Source organism: Trichoderma harzianum (genome assembly GCF_003025095.1).
Source record: "Trichoderma harzianum CBS 226.95 unplaced genomic scaffold M431scaffold_1, whole genome shotgun sequence".
In the NCBI taxonomy this organism is placed as follows: Eukaryota; Fungi; Ascomycota; class Sordariomycetes; order Hypocreales; family Hypocreaceae; genus Trichoderma; species Trichoderma harzianum.
The window spans coordinates 133,787-148,149 of NW_020209249.1; the positions used below are offsets into that span (position 1 = coordinate 133,787).

Below are 14,363 nucleotides of genomic sequence, written 5' to 3' on the forward strand. Positions count from 1 at the left end.
AATGGTCCCAAGCCCGTCGTTTCGTTTTTTCCCTAAGCTTGCAGAATCTGCCAAGGTTGCAGCCTGAAGCGAGACTAAGCGACAGTTTCTGGTTGGCTCGTTTGTAGATAAGGAAGTGGACGATAACGATGTGTACTTTTGAATTGTGCTACGACTACGGCGAACTACCTTGTACCCAATCACCCACCCAAGCCATCAATCCACCAAGTCTGCCAAACTCCAGCGTATCGTATGCTGCAAGATCTCCTGCAGCGCTGGTTTGTTAGTGCACCTAGCGATATTGCTGGGTCGCACGCGTTGATTGACTGACCTTTGGAAGACTTGGATGTCGGCGGCTACCTGAGGTTGCAAGAAAAACCCTGAAGGTGCCTGAGGCTGCTAGAAAAGATACAACAACGCGTACAAATAGACGAGCAGTACGCGAGCTCGGTCAAGGCAGAAGGGATATCCGGTCTGCAGCCTTTGGAACATCCGCAAGTCGAATAATATTCGCAAGCCTAGGGGATTTATATACTGCTTCAAACTGACTGAAGATGTCAAATGTATCCCGCATCTATTCTTTGTAGATTTATTTCGTGACTGGCGTCAAGAATACATTTAGAGGTCCTTTTTCCCATAGAATAAAAGTGCATTGATCCATCCAATCCTCCTCCTCATTCACAAGCTTCAAGTCAAAGTTGAACAGGATGCGTGCGAGGATCAGTCGCATCTCGGCATACGCAAGACTGAAGATTGTTAGCCCAAATATGATTCAGACTAGATTCTAAAATGAACTCTCTCATCGCATTTCAGCGTGACTTACTTGCGTCCAAGGCAATTTCTTGGCCCTACTGAGAACGGTTGCAGAGCCTCCAGTCTATCGTTGGCAAAGCTGGGATCGTGCATGAAGCGCTCCGGGTGGAATTCAAATGGTTTAGCCCATAGTCTTTCGCTGTGGTAGATTGCCCAATGCCAAGTGCTAACTGTCATCTAATTATTATAAAGTGTTAACGCAAGACATGCTCTTCCTTTCATCTTCAGCATGATTTGTAACTCACTCCTTGTGGGACAAACTGTCCGGCAATAACTGCACCTTCTCTTGGCACGATTCGAGGCAAGCCAAGAGCGACAGGCGGATATAATCTCAAAGCTTCATTTATGCAAGCAAACATGAATGGAAGATTATTGACTGATAAAAGCGTGATTTCATCCTCGGAGGAGAAAGATGATCGGACTTCTTGAACAACCTTTTGTAGCGCATCTGGATTCTTCAGCAGTAAATATGTAATACCAGCCAGGCCTGTGGCGGTGGTTTCGGAGCCCGCAATAATCAGGTTGCTGCTATTTTGCATGACTTGCCGAACGTCCATATCCTGTAAAATGTCAGAATCACGTTTGAGGACGGACATAGAACACGTACCCAATCCTTGGCCTTTTGCAGCAGCCCTTCAATTAGATCCGGTCGTTCAGCCGACATGGCCATTCGCCGTTGCAGCTTCTCCATACAAAGCCTGTTGTGCTCGCGGCGGTACTTATTCAACATGCTCAGCAGAGGACGCAAAGCCCACTCATAGCCCAAGAGCTTCGCACCCAGAATCACAGGACTAAAGCGTACAGCTTTACCAATGGCGGCTACCCAAGGATCATACTTGGCACGTTCCAGGCACCCAAAAGGCTCACCAAATGCTAAGTCTCCGATAATGTCAAAGGTTGTCCAAGCATACCAGGCCGTCATGTTCAACTCCTTCTTAGCTTTCTCGCCCGTGATGGGGTCAAGCTTATCCCCGTCAATACAGTGTTCGTGAAGCCTCTTGATGAGAAGGTCAACGTAGTTGCCAATAATGGGTTCCTGATCCCGCATGCTGCGTTCGCTGAAGCCAAGAGCCAGCTGTTTCCGGAGACGAGCGTGTTTTTCTTTAGTCTCATTCATTATACTGCGTGCCTCGCCTATAAGATGATATGAACGGTCCGGTTTGGCCATTTCATCATCAGGACGGCGCCCGTAGATGTCCTTGAAAGCATCTGGATCCTCAAAGGCAAGCTCATCTGGTGCGATACGCACAATCGGTCCATAGAGAGCATGCCATTTGTGTACGTCATACGACAACCTACCCTGATTAAATCGTATAACATAGAATAATCGCTTCGCGCGAAACAGCCATGGGCCGGGGATATGTCTTAGAGGGTGAAAATAAATGTTGTATATAATCTGCACAGTCTCAAAAAAGACCAGCTAATATGTCCGTTTTGGTTAGCATAAATCGTATAAGCGTTTAACATGGTGAGACTCTACCGATCCAAAGGCCACTTTGGCTACATAGCCAAAGCTGAACCAATCCATTGTAAAAAAGACACTACCTGGGCTCAGCCATCACAGTAGCCCTGCGCAACATCATTCTACATATCCATCGCAAAGGCTACTTAAAAGTAGACGCAAAGTCCAATGGAGAGAGACTCATAGACGGTGTCATCAGGAAGTAAATCTGACCAATATTTTTGTCTCGCCGTTTTTGTACGTAAATCCACCGACAGAACAAACCCGCCGAGGTGGATCCCTACGATGACCAAAGCCATATCACTCCAGACGCTATATGGAGCACAGAGAGCCGTCTTTTCGTTTGATGAAGAATGGGGGAGACTTCTTTTATATCATTGGGGAAGTGGAAAATGTGGTTTCTTTTCTTTGGTAAATTTTAGTTTCATTTTACTTCGTGATAGCTACTCTAGATTGTTACATTCAAAATATAGACCTTTACCCTTGTAGAAATTCCCTTATCTAAGACTTGGACGAGGACTTCACAAAAAGTTCAGGGGCCATTACCACCTCAACTGATGTAGTTTGGAGTTGAAGTAGTTGAATGCATCTTGGCGGAAATCATCCTTCCCGATGACAAGTCCCTTGTCAGTAAATTGCATCATGTCCTTGGTCTTGACATCATATCTCGGCCATTCAGGCAGAGGCCTCGCGCCACCGTCCATCTTGCTTATGACGTTGGGATCAAGGTGATAGACAAAGCTGAGGAGATACTGCGCCATTGCCAAGTACAAAGGCTCTGGGAATCCAGTAGCCATCAGCGCAACATCAGCGCCGTGGAAAGTTCCAATAATGGGCGTCTGTCTTCCATACGCGGAAAGATAGCTCCAGGATGGGATCTTGTCAGAAAGAGCCTCCAGAACGACGCGATGCTGGAACGTCAAGCAAATATCTCCCGTAATAGCAGCATTACGCTTGTATCCCGGGTAAATCTCGTTAGCTTCCCCAGTGCCAAATGGTGATCCATGCTTGGGATCGTCTGGGTAAAACGAAAAGAGCTTTTCGAAGACAGATCGAGGGCAGTCCGGTGCAATACCGTGGATGATATCAACAAGGGCATCCTTGGTCTGCTGTCTATACAAAGCCAATGCAAATAAGGTGCCCTCGTCTTCCATGGTTCCCGCCAGGAGTGATACGGGAGCCACTTTTGGTGGATTCGCCTTGATGACCACATCGGGTGAGAGAGGGAAGAAGCTATCTGAGGGGTCTGGTCGCGGGGTAAAAGCAACGGCGATGCCATCCTGGTTGAACATGTTGGGGATAACATTGGAGGCGTCCATGAAAGCCTCGTAGGGCAGAGCTCTCAAGCAAGCGAGGGCATCCTCTGCTGAAGAGCATCCCGCTGCTTTAACAATTGTATCAAAAGTCTTTTGTGCCACTGGGGAATCAACCTGGACAGCTGGTCCAGCAGCGCCAGAGTTGAGCATAGCTCCGCGGAAAAGGGGTTTCCCATTGTACGTGTGGTCACCGCCGTTGATAAGCATGTGATTGAACACTGACATGCTGCCTCCAGACTCGCCCCAAAGGGTGACCCTGTTTGGGTCTCCTCCAAAGGCCTCAATATTCTCGGCAATCCATTGAAGAGCGAATCGCTGATCACGCAGGCCAAGATTGGTGTTGCCCTCTTTCTTGAGCTCCTTGCCACCGAGGAAACCAAGCGCAGACACGCGCCAGTTCATCTGCACAACAATGACAGGGTGGTCCATTGTGACAGACGAATTGACAAATCGGGCAAAATCATACTGCTGAGTCGAGCCCTGCTCGAAACCGCCTCCGTAAATCCACACGAGGACGGGCAACTTTGCATTTTTGGCGATATAGGAAGGTCGTTGAACATTTAGCGTCAAGCAGTCTTCACCGACAAACGTAGGTTCGTTGAAGTATGTCCCAATCATGGCCGCCAGCTCAGGTGGGAGCTGCGAGAGCATGTTGGGGTCCCCTCGAACCTTGAGAGGCGGACATGCTCGAGGAATCGAGGTTGCCTGGATAGTTCCGAATTTTTCCTGCAGTGGCTGGGCTCGTTTGAGCCGCAAATCTCCTATGGGAGGCTGAGCGTAGGGGATTCCGAGAAATGAATCAACGCCGTCCAAGCTTGATCCGATAACCGTGCCATTGGCGATGCTGACTTTGGGGGGCCCCGATGAAGGACCTCCTGCCAAATAGGCCCCAATGGCGGCGACGACACCAACAGCTGCGGCGTACATCTTACTGGTCAGCAGCGGGTGGTTATTGGTTGAGCAATGCTGCTGTTCCTCTCGAATCAATCTTCTCTTATAGATCACACATCTACATGTTGTTGTTATCTACAGCTAATCGCAGATGCGAGTAACATCCTCGGCGGGGTTGAATCATAATCAATGAATGCTACTCCTACCCCGATGCCGACGAAACGTCCCGAGATCACCGGTCTGTCAGAGAACCATCCGAGATTCTCAAGAAGACAACGAGCATATGAAATCTGTACTTGGCTGAACGGCGATCGGCAAAATTTACTCCCACTTTGTCATAGGCAGTAGAACGAGTAGGCTAATAACGCATGTCAGATAACGTGAGATAGCTGCAGGCTTCAACTAGCAGCGGATTTTCGCCCCATTTTAATACGAACCGGCCTGTACCCGTACACCGGCCGGGAACATGCCGGTGAACTGGGGGTCAGTTTCTCCAGGCAAAGGCAGTGAGCATCGCATGAATGCTGGTAAGCCCCCGCGGAGGCCGTGCACGATCGTCAGCCATCTATCTGCATACTTGTACATCTTACGATATCGACACGCGTACGTAGGGGGTCATGGACATGGGACAATAAAGGTTAAATATTGGACAATGTGGAAACTTCCAATGGTGAATCACTTACATGTGCGTAAACAGCAGCATCGTATTTGTCAGGTTCAAATCGCTCTTTATACTCCTTGTCCATTGAGTCCATGGGAGCCCATGTGGACCAGCAATGAATTAAGGAAATATGCAATTCTCCGTACCTTGTGTCCTGTACTCGTACCTTAGAGGCGACGTCCGACCCCGTCAGCCCTAAGCTTAGAATGCCGATGCATATTATCCGCTTCGGGAACACGATACCAGCACAGCTCGTCGTTTCACGGATAATGGAGATGCCAATCATAGTTAGCGCTCACGCCATTAATGCTCGTTAATATAGGGCGTCAACGAGCTTGGAGCGGCATATCAACGCGAAAGACGGCCTCTCAGCGCCTTTAGGCGTTAGCCAGGGGCGAGTCTTATGATGCGCGCGCACAATACACGTCAGCAATATTGTTTGTCTCAGCATTCACTGGTTTCCCCAGAAGAATCGGAGAATTAGGGTTCCGGTCAGGGATGAAGGAGAACGGTCTTAGTGCTGCTTTATTTAAACTCCGTATCACTGTTTTTACTAATCGACGTAATTCTTCCCCTTACGTATCATTGACAAGAAGTAAAGAATTCAGACTCACATCCATACTGTAGCGGCAACAGTATCCGGAGTCTACTCTGGGCGTATTTCAGGTACTCGTACCTACTGGGTATATACCGTTGCATTGGAAGCTGACAAGGGTCGGAGACTTGGGACGGCCTTAAGAACCTTCTCCGTACCTCAGCACATTACAATCTGCAACAGGGAATGGATCTACAGCTTATCCAGCACAGCTCAGAATAAGCACTGCAGCTTGCAATTACGAGCACAACGTACTACTCTTTATTTAGCTTAGTGGCAGCGATGTGTTCTTCTTGGGATATGACTACCATACAAACTACCGATTTAAACACGGGGCTGCTGTACTAAATATCAATGGGTCCAAGGTGCTTTGGGTGCCAACGGTGCAAACAGTTGCGGATTACCGAGTGCTACCAAGCAGGCAGATACATGCCGAGAGGGGCCACTTGCAAGGATCTTAATAAAGCCAAACTTACCCTAAAAAGCACAAGATTTTACATTCCAAATAAAATACCTGGTCTAAACTGCATCTACAAATATAAATATAGATAGATATAATAAATAACCTGATGAATACCGAGATTTTATGCACGAAAGTGGCTCTGTTAACGTTGCTTTGACAGGGAACGGGGGATGCTGTAGCTACCTCATCCCTACTAGTGCTGGGTAGTTACCAGAGGACTCTGTATAATGCTCTTGGGCTCACGGAAAGATACCTACATCATATTATTTATAAGCCAATGCGTCATTTTCCATTGTATCAATAGACAAGGCTCTTTGGAAACTCGTTCCTACACTGGGATTGACCAATCCGCTCTTTCAACAGTGGCGTACTCCATTAGAGTGACGTGTTGTTTACGGTGCAGGTCTTCCAATTCGATAACAAGCAATTGTAACGAACAATCTTTTCAACACTCCAACTCATACTGCCGCGGACATAACCTTATTCCTACCGTGACAACCAACAATGTCACTCGCAACAACTCCCGGAGAGGCTCACATGCCATTCCGCCGGTCGTGTGATAGATGTCACGACCAAAAAGTCCGTTGCATGAGACCGCAAGAGTCCAACCATCCCGTTCCCGATTCTGAGCCATGTGTGCGGTGCAAGAGATCTGGCTCCATATGCATCTTCAGCCCTCAGCAAAAGCCCGGCCGGCCGCCTCTCGGAAGCCATACCCGCGAGACAACATCATCTGCTATGTATTCACGAAAGAGACCGAGACAGTCACTATCACTAGGTTCGGTGGACCTGCCGCAATCTCCTCCTCCGACATGCCCGTCTTCCGTGACCTCGTTGCCCGATTCGGCACCAATAGTGGGCTCGCTAGACTTAAGTTCAACGTTATTTTCACCTTTTACGACTGTTGACGAATTGGGCGACGGCTCCTACGACGCAGAATTTTTAATGTCAATTCCGACAATGTCAACAACCGATTCCCTGTCGTCACAGAAGTACAACAAACCTGTCTGTGAACGAAACGCTACGAATCCCATCGTGGATATGATCGAGAGAGATACGGAGGAACTGGGAAACCTTTGCCTTCAGGTCTGTCACGCAACAAGGGCGCTGTCTTCGTCTTATCCAACATCACTCGCTGTATCTTCACCATCTCTGAACGAAATCTTCGCTTCCACTGAGGCCCTAGTTAGCATTATTCATCGAAACACCAGCAGCGGCTCTAATAGCAATAAAGATGACCATTTTTCGAATGCCGACCCTGCTGGTTTCAGTCATCAGCCAGATTGGGATGAGTTTAATTGGCTTCAAGGCCCACCACATAATCAATGGGCGTTACCACAAGCATCCCCAACAGTCAACAGGGCCCCAGATACGGGTGTCGTACTAATGATCCTGGCCTGTCATCAGCGCCTTCTCATTACCTTGGGTGGTATTTTGTTTTACATTTCACGGCATCTGCGTCAGCAGAAACCCCGGGGGTTACCAATCGGAACCTCTCCCTTCATAGAAATGCCAACGACGCAGGCTCTCATCATCGTGAACCTGGTCAGTCACCAGCTCGACCGACTGGATCGAGCTGTCGGGCTTCTAGCCAAAGACGGGGAAACCATAAAGAGGCAGTCGGGCTCTGCGGCACAAACGATTGCGACAGGGGCTCTTTCACCTCTGTCTCCAGAGCAATTTCACTCTCCTCAGTCTGTCTCAGCTACTGAAGAACAACCATCCCAGAGCAAGCAGAAAACCGCAGCCAATGGTGGTGACAAGCGCGGTAGTAGCTCTAGCATCGACAGTTCGTCTAGCGGGTCTCATAAGGCAATTACTTCAGCGATAGATATGATGATATACCGTCAAGAACAACTGCAAAATCAGATGAAAGTGGTGAAGCAGCAAATTATGAGCTTTGATTCAATTTGATGAAGGAGAGTCAACTTCATTGGCAAGGTAGGATGAGGAGGGAACATGTCGACCTTATATCCTTGGATTTCGGGTCGGATTACAAGACGTGTTACATATTCCGACAAGTTCGGTAATAAGCTGTTGGCAAAACAAAGCTCCACACCATACCCAGGCATGAGATATTTTCTTCGGCAGAAGAAATCACCGAAGATGCTACACAAGCGACTTGGGAGGAGCCAGCTGATGAATCACGCACATGAATCACGCATTGCTTTACCCCTAACCGCCCGGTGAGGTACCAGACTAAGCTTGAATAAGGCTAAGAGGCGGATAAAGCTGGATGAATGACTGTATTGATTTTTTGCCCATGAAAACTATGCATAGATTTCGCTCGAGTGAGGCACAAATAGATTTGTCAATCATTATATCAAGATACATAGCATGACCGTTCCAGAGCTCTTGATATTTTTCAGGTTTATTATTCGTAGCTGAAATAGATCATATTTCATACCATCGTGAATTATTGTATAAAGCATTTGTAACTTTCAAACTGGGTTGTATGATTTGATCAAAACCATATTACACCCATCACGAGTATTATGAAAGGATCATAGTGGAAGGATACATCGTATCTAGGCGAATAGACTGCTTTCTATTTCGTAATACTAATGCAAACCAAATATTCTAATCTAAATGCATGATTCATTACGGGCGTAATAAGTCGAACGCTGCTCAGTAACTACCAACACACTTTATGATAGGTAAAACGGCCACACTGACACAAGTATATCGCACCCGCTGAACTCTCAAACATCCATTTCCCTAACACTTGAAAGAGCTAATCAACAACCAGTTTTACCGAGATTATATAATGATCTACATATAATTCTATCAGTATGGTGGACAAGCTGCATATAAGCCACCCCACTCATTTGCATGTGGTCGGTGGATATTATCAGATATCCTCCGACACCACAAAATTTACCGTCAGCCCGGTGGTATTTTGGCGACCAAAAACTGCGTAGTAATTAGAGGAGAGATTGACTGCTATTCCAAGCTGAGTGGAAGATACAGACGTCATATCATTTATCATCTGACTTGTTTGTCATTTCTCATGCTTTAGCATACCCTTAGTAAATTCCATTTTCACAGGTTTGGAACTTTGTTGAATAGCTGCAGAAACTAAATCCCATCATTGAGGTATCACCGACAACATGGCAGATGCAGCAAGCCAAGCAGCCGCAAATCCGGATAGATTTGTCTACCATCAGCTATTCACGCCCACGTTTCACCATGATGTGTATCCGACAATTGACCCTAAGAATCCTAGCCTAACACAAGAGGGACGCATCATTTTGATCACAGGCGCCAGTGGCCCGATTGCATCTGTAAGCCTTCCCCATGCTGTAATACGGATGGATTTAAGCGAAAGACCTTTCAATATTTTGAAATGTTCAATATTCATGTGGGTATAGGAACATGCACGATTTTTTGCTCAAGCAGGAGCAAAAGCTATCATTATTAGTGCTCGACGTCTCGAAAAACTGGAAGAACTAAAAAAGGAGATTGAAAGCTCTTATCCCAATACCGAAATTGCGCCTATTCAGTGTAACTTGACCTCTGAGAGCGATGTTGCCAATCTCTGGGACACGACCATATCCAAGTTCGGTACAGTTGATGTGGTCATTGCCTGTGCAGCCTCTCGTTCGCAGATGAAGAAGATTGGAGAGACGGATATTGCGGGGTGGTGGGACGATTTTGTAAGTTCCATCTACATGCTCATTGGATGTCTAATGAGGAGATATTAACTTATCCGCACAGGAAACTAATGTCAAGGGACTCTATTTGTTGACACGGCATGCTGCAAATGTGAAGCCGGAGGGGGCTATCACCTTCATTAATGTCACAAGCAGCATGGCTATTGAAACAATTCCAACAAGGTCAAACTACGGCATTACTAAATCAGCAGGATGTAAACTCATAGAATATTTGCATGCAGGTAGGTAAAATCCCCTTCAAGGTTTACACTGTGTAAGTACTAATGGCTACTTGTAGAGCATCCAAATGTCCGGGCCTTCAATCTTCACCCCGGCATTGTCCCTAACGGTGTCGTATTTGGAATGCTTGCAGGGGCAAATGTAGATACAGGTGAGTATTAACCCATTGTATTGTTCAACTCGAACCTTTACTTATTGAACTTTTAGCTGGTCTATCATCTGGCGTTTCATTATACCTCACGACGCCAGGTGCCGAGTTCCTGCGGGGAAGGTTCATCTCTGCCAATTGGACAATAGATGATTTGGAGGCTAAGAAGGAAGAAATAGTGAAGCAAAACCTACTTACCACGTATATGAGAGCAAAGTTTGGGCCCGGAGGTCACTTTGCTCAGTAGTAATGAGGAGTATTATGAGTCCTATAGTCTTTCGATAGAACAGTTCATCATAGTCAATCGAGGACAATATAAATAGAAGTCGCATAAACAAAAATTATCTTTGCTAAGTATATAAAATTGATCGTTTGAGGGAAAAGATCTCTTCTATTCAGCTTTGCCCCCCTAGTCTCTCAGACTGAACAGTATGAGAATATGAGCGTCAATAGCAATCATTGCCGCGAAACCGCCACAATGAAACACACCCAAGCCCATAGATCAACCGTCAGCGACCGAACAGTGTGAATCTGTAACCATCTCGCTAAAAGCGGCATGATATCCTTTTGAGCAGCGATATTATCCTCCATCTTCAAGATCTTCATGATCGTAGGTATAATAATTGGTGCAAACAAGGCATGGCCTGCAGCCAGCCCCAATCCAACTTTATACCACCACAAAGACTCATTGGCCTCCAGGATCTGTCGCTGTGAATAAATCGTTGCAAAGGACGTTGACAGAGTGGTGATGTAGGTGAAGAAAACGCGGGCAGAGGCGCCAGGATAAAACGTTTTCATGTATGACGGGAGAACTAATCCGGCTTTTGGCCTCACAGTCGGCGTTGTAAATAGATGAAGGAAGTAATACTGATCCCAGGCGAACCAGATACAGAAAGATGAAGAAACGAGGGGCGCGATGCGCAGTAGCATAGATGTTTGCAGTGAGGCCATTGTAATGGCTTGACGTTGCCTACTGTTTTTTTCAGTGTTATCCTGGTTAGGCGATTGCGATTAGAGCCAGAGCGCTCTGCTTAATTGATATGTCGTCGTGATGTGTTCCTGATGCCCAAGTGACTCTTCCTCCCAGATTCTGCATTCAACCATTCAGAAAATAGTGTCCATATTGACCATCTAACTTAAGTATAATTGTGCGTTTTGCTTATTTCCACCGATCGTTCGATGCCTCAAACAAATCTGGGTGTAAATCTCACCACCGCGTGGCAGATGCTAGAAACCCGCCGAGATCCACATAAGCAGCAAGGGTCGCAGGCAGTGTCGCTTTTATTCTACCCCGTCAATACGTACAAAGAGTCTCATTTTCACTAATTATCATCTATAGAGAATCTTTACTGAAGGTAATTCTATATAATTTTAGGATAGAAAGTATAACAGTGGTAGTAATGAGTTACGTGAATAGTCCTTAGAAACCTTGTATAGCCAATTCCGCGACACATTAGGTCAGGTCTAAATCCGAGTATGTACAATTACTCGTGCACCGTAATAGCCTCTCTTTTAATGCCAAATACATCGTCAAGCCAGCCAAACGACTTCGTATGTAAAGCCGCCAACGCCGCCACTTTTGCCTGCAGCGAACCTTGGCCAGGTCCAGTTGGAATCCAAAGCTCGTGCTTCTTCTCAGAGCCATGAGCTCGTATCAACTCATCGTAGATGCGTTGCGGTCCTGCTTCCCATGGGACATACATGGTATCACGAGTGCCCGTGACTAACACAGGACACTTGAGCTCACTCAACCGTGTCTTGCCGTCTGGCAGTGCCATGCTGTAGTTTTGCCATGTGCGCATGGCTGCTGCAGGCGATGTGATACCAGTCGCCAAAATGGCGTGTCCCATTTCCCACTTCTTCTGAAAGTCAAGTGCCAGGACTATGCTGAGAAGCGCATTGAAGATTCCATCTGCAATGTATTGCTCCTCTATAGCGGTCATTAGAGGGCCAGAAACACGCGCTCTTGTGAGGACAGACAAGTCATAAAATCCGTCAATTGAGATGCAGGCTGAGATTCGCGGGTCGAGAGCTCCGCGCAACGCGAAATAGCCTCCCATCGATGCTCCCGCAATAGCGATGCGGGTCATGTCCAGATTTCGCTCTGGATGTTCTCGAATAACGACCTCTAGCTGATCCAGGACCTTGCCGACAACGGCTTCCCAGTCAGGTCGCAGGTGAAGCTTATCTCGGCGAACCACAATGCCTTGACCAGGCCCCTCAAACGATAGTGTTGCATATCCTCTAGTCCTTGCCCCTGATGCAGTAAAGTAATAAAGTTCTTCTTGAATAGAGTCGAATCCTCCAGTGCTGATGACAATCGGGATTTTTCCTGGTAGGGTAGACGCCTCGGTGGGCATGAAGAGATACGCCGGTAGCTTCGCGCCATTCTCGTAGGGAATCTCGAGGAAGTATACTGGACTGTCAAAGAGCTGGCATGCTTTCCTGAAGTTGCTGATTGACTGAGAGATTGCAGTGACCAGCCTGGAGTCGTTTGGATTATGATGTAAAAGGAATTCGCTGGCTCTCCTGTAGTTTGATGAGCGGAGGAACGCCCACCGGGCAGCTTCGCGATCTCCGGTTCGAAGCGACGTCTCCGCTATCTCTTCACTTGTTGCTGCCGCCTCGGACCACGCTCGAAACCAGCTTTCGGGGTCATTGCTTCGGATCTTGTGTGCTGCTTCCAAGCACTCGCCAACCTCGGATCCTTGGAAGGGCGCGGTACCAAGGACGCGGAGATACTCAAAGTTGAAGAATTCTGATGAGATTATTCGCTGCATCTTGAACTATCGCTTCCGTTGTCATTACACCAAGTTTCCCTAATTCTATACTTAAGCTGTTTATACATCATGTTCAAGGGCCGAAACCTGGTATATGCTTACTTCCGGCCGAAGTTCCGGCATCGGTGGGTTGGATCGGTGGGTTTGCCCCGTAGATGCCTTGGGTGCGCCGCGATGGTAAGCACTCTATATCGATTACCTAAATCCAGAATTTTAAGATTTACGAATTGCTTTACGTGTAAATTTTTCTTATTTGCTTTCGATCGTAGTAGTCCATAATATTCTAAAATTGTGTTAACTAGCAGACCAATTGGCAACAGTGTGCCGACGCCTCATGAGTATATAGATGTTGATCTCAATTCACTACACAGATGTTCATCTAGGCTACAATAGCAATAAGAGACTTGTAAATGTGTATTCTCCGCAATAGGTGAGTCAGTTGTGTTGTATGAAGCAGACTGAGCACAAGTGTCCCTGAGGCAGGGCGCATGAGAAGATGTACCCGGATGATAAGATCAATGACTGACAACACTCCCATTTCTTTTGTTTACTTTAGACGCTGCTAGCATTGAACAATCTCCGATGCAAGAATTATAAATATCTGACATGAAGAGCATGTGTTTCCAAAGCCGCCCATACTCTGGCAATTAATTACCTTCACTTTCGCCCTTTCTATCCAGGGTATGTCGTCGAAGAAAGACGCGGCCCCGCACCCTCCGAAAAGTTACCTCATAGCTTCCGAGAAGTCAGTTAAATAACGTCAAACCTCCGCCTCTGCAGAGCATTCGGCCTCTTATTAGGCGATAAGGTTGTCAAATACAACACAGGGTCATGTATGTGTCGAGTCAGTATTTTATTATCTCACTGTTATTCATCCCTGGGCTGCCTACTGCGCTGTGGTCTATAACATGCTATTTTAATGTCGGGAATTATCATGCATCAGTTCCGATTCTATTTTAGTCCACTGCAGCACTTACTCGTGCAATTCCCTTTATCTTCATTATGCGCCAATATCTGAGTCATTCGATGATTACCCGAGACTCTTTTTTTGGTCGAACTACGATTAACCCAAGTTCTAACAGCAAGACGCTCACGTTACTGCAGCAGTGAATAATACCCAGTCTTCCTTTAGTTATTATTTCTGATTACTATACACAATCTTTCAGAAGGCTATATTACATGTCTGAGTCTGAACTTGATTCAATGTCGTGCCATAGAGGCGTCCTGTGCGACATCAAGTTATTGTGTCTGTAAAGCTGGCTGAAGTTTGATTCACCTGACAGCTGCTCGACCACCCGAGGCGTTTTTTCTTGTTTAGTAACGAATTTCTAAATTGCGATCGAAGGTTAAGCCACTGTGAAT

The 14,363-nt window shown here is 46.7% G+C and overlaps 6 protein-coding genes across 6 annotated transcripts; 2 read left to right on the forward strand and 4 right to left on the reverse strand.

The window, feature by feature from the left end:
* Nucleotides 1-539: 539 nt before the first annotated feature.
* Nucleotides 540-2,360, reverse strand: M431DRAFT_514484 (hypothetical protein). The gene is made up of 5 exons (XM_024920242.1): nt 2,273-2,360; nt 1,400-2,212; nt 1,038-1,352; nt 803-969; nt 540-725 (listed from the first exon to the last, which is right to left on the reverse strand). The coding sequence occupies exons 1-5, from the start codon at nt 2,318-2,320 to the stop codon at nt 569-571; spliced, it is 1,500 nt and encodes a 499-aa protein (XP_024779599.1). The 5' UTR covers nt 2,321-2,360; the 3' UTR covers nt 540-568.
* Nucleotides 2,361-2,641: 281 nt separating this feature from the next.
* Nucleotides 2,642-4,514, reverse strand: M431DRAFT_170190 (hypothetical protein). The gene has a single exon (XM_024913022.1). The coding sequence runs from the start codon at nt 4,495-4,497 to the stop codon at nt 2,797-2,799; it is 1,701 nt and encodes a 566-aa protein (XP_024779600.1). The 5' UTR covers nt 4,498-4,514; the 3' UTR covers nt 2,642-2,796.
* A 2,170-nt stretch (nt 4,515-6,684) lies between these two features.
* Nucleotides 6,685-8,094, forward strand: M431DRAFT_476472 (hypothetical protein; the record flags this gene model as incomplete). The annotated part of the gene is made up of 1 exon (XM_024915470.1): nt 6,685-8,094. The coding sequence occupies one exon, from the start codon at nt 6,685-6,687 to the stop codon at nt 8,092-8,094; it is 1,410 nt and encodes a 469-aa protein (XP_024779601.1).
* A 1,196-nt stretch (nt 8,095-9,290) lies between these two features.
* Nucleotides 9,291-10,468, forward strand: M431DRAFT_72240 (hypothetical protein; the record flags this gene model as incomplete). Its single annotated transcript, XM_024922002.1, has 5 exons — nt 9,291-9,464; nt 9,552-9,836; nt 9,898-10,075; nt 10,132-10,224; nt 10,281-10,468. 5 exons carry the CDS (start codon nt 9,291-9,293, stop codon nt 10,466-10,468), a joined length of 918 nt encoding a protein of 305 aa, XP_024779602.1.
* Nucleotides 10,469-10,677: 209 nt separating this feature from the next.
* On the reverse strand, nt 10,678-11,172 carry M431DRAFT_49 (hypothetical protein; the record flags this gene model as incomplete). The annotated part of the gene is made up of 1 exon (XM_024916748.1): nt 10,678-11,172. One exon carries the CDS (start codon nt 11,170-11,172, stop codon nt 10,678-10,680), a length of 495 nt encoding a protein of 164 aa, XP_024779603.1.
* A 457-nt stretch (nt 11,173-11,629) lies between these two features.
* M431DRAFT_502129 (hypothetical protein) lies at nt 11,630-13,012 on the reverse strand. The gene has a single exon (XM_024918102.1). It carries the CDS (start codon nt 12,999-13,001, stop codon nt 11,706-11,708), a length of 1,296 nt encoding a protein of 431 aa, XP_024779604.1. The 5' UTR covers nt 13,002-13,012; the 3' UTR covers nt 11,630-11,705.
* Between the last annotated feature and the right edge of the window lie 1,351 nt (nt 13,013-14,363).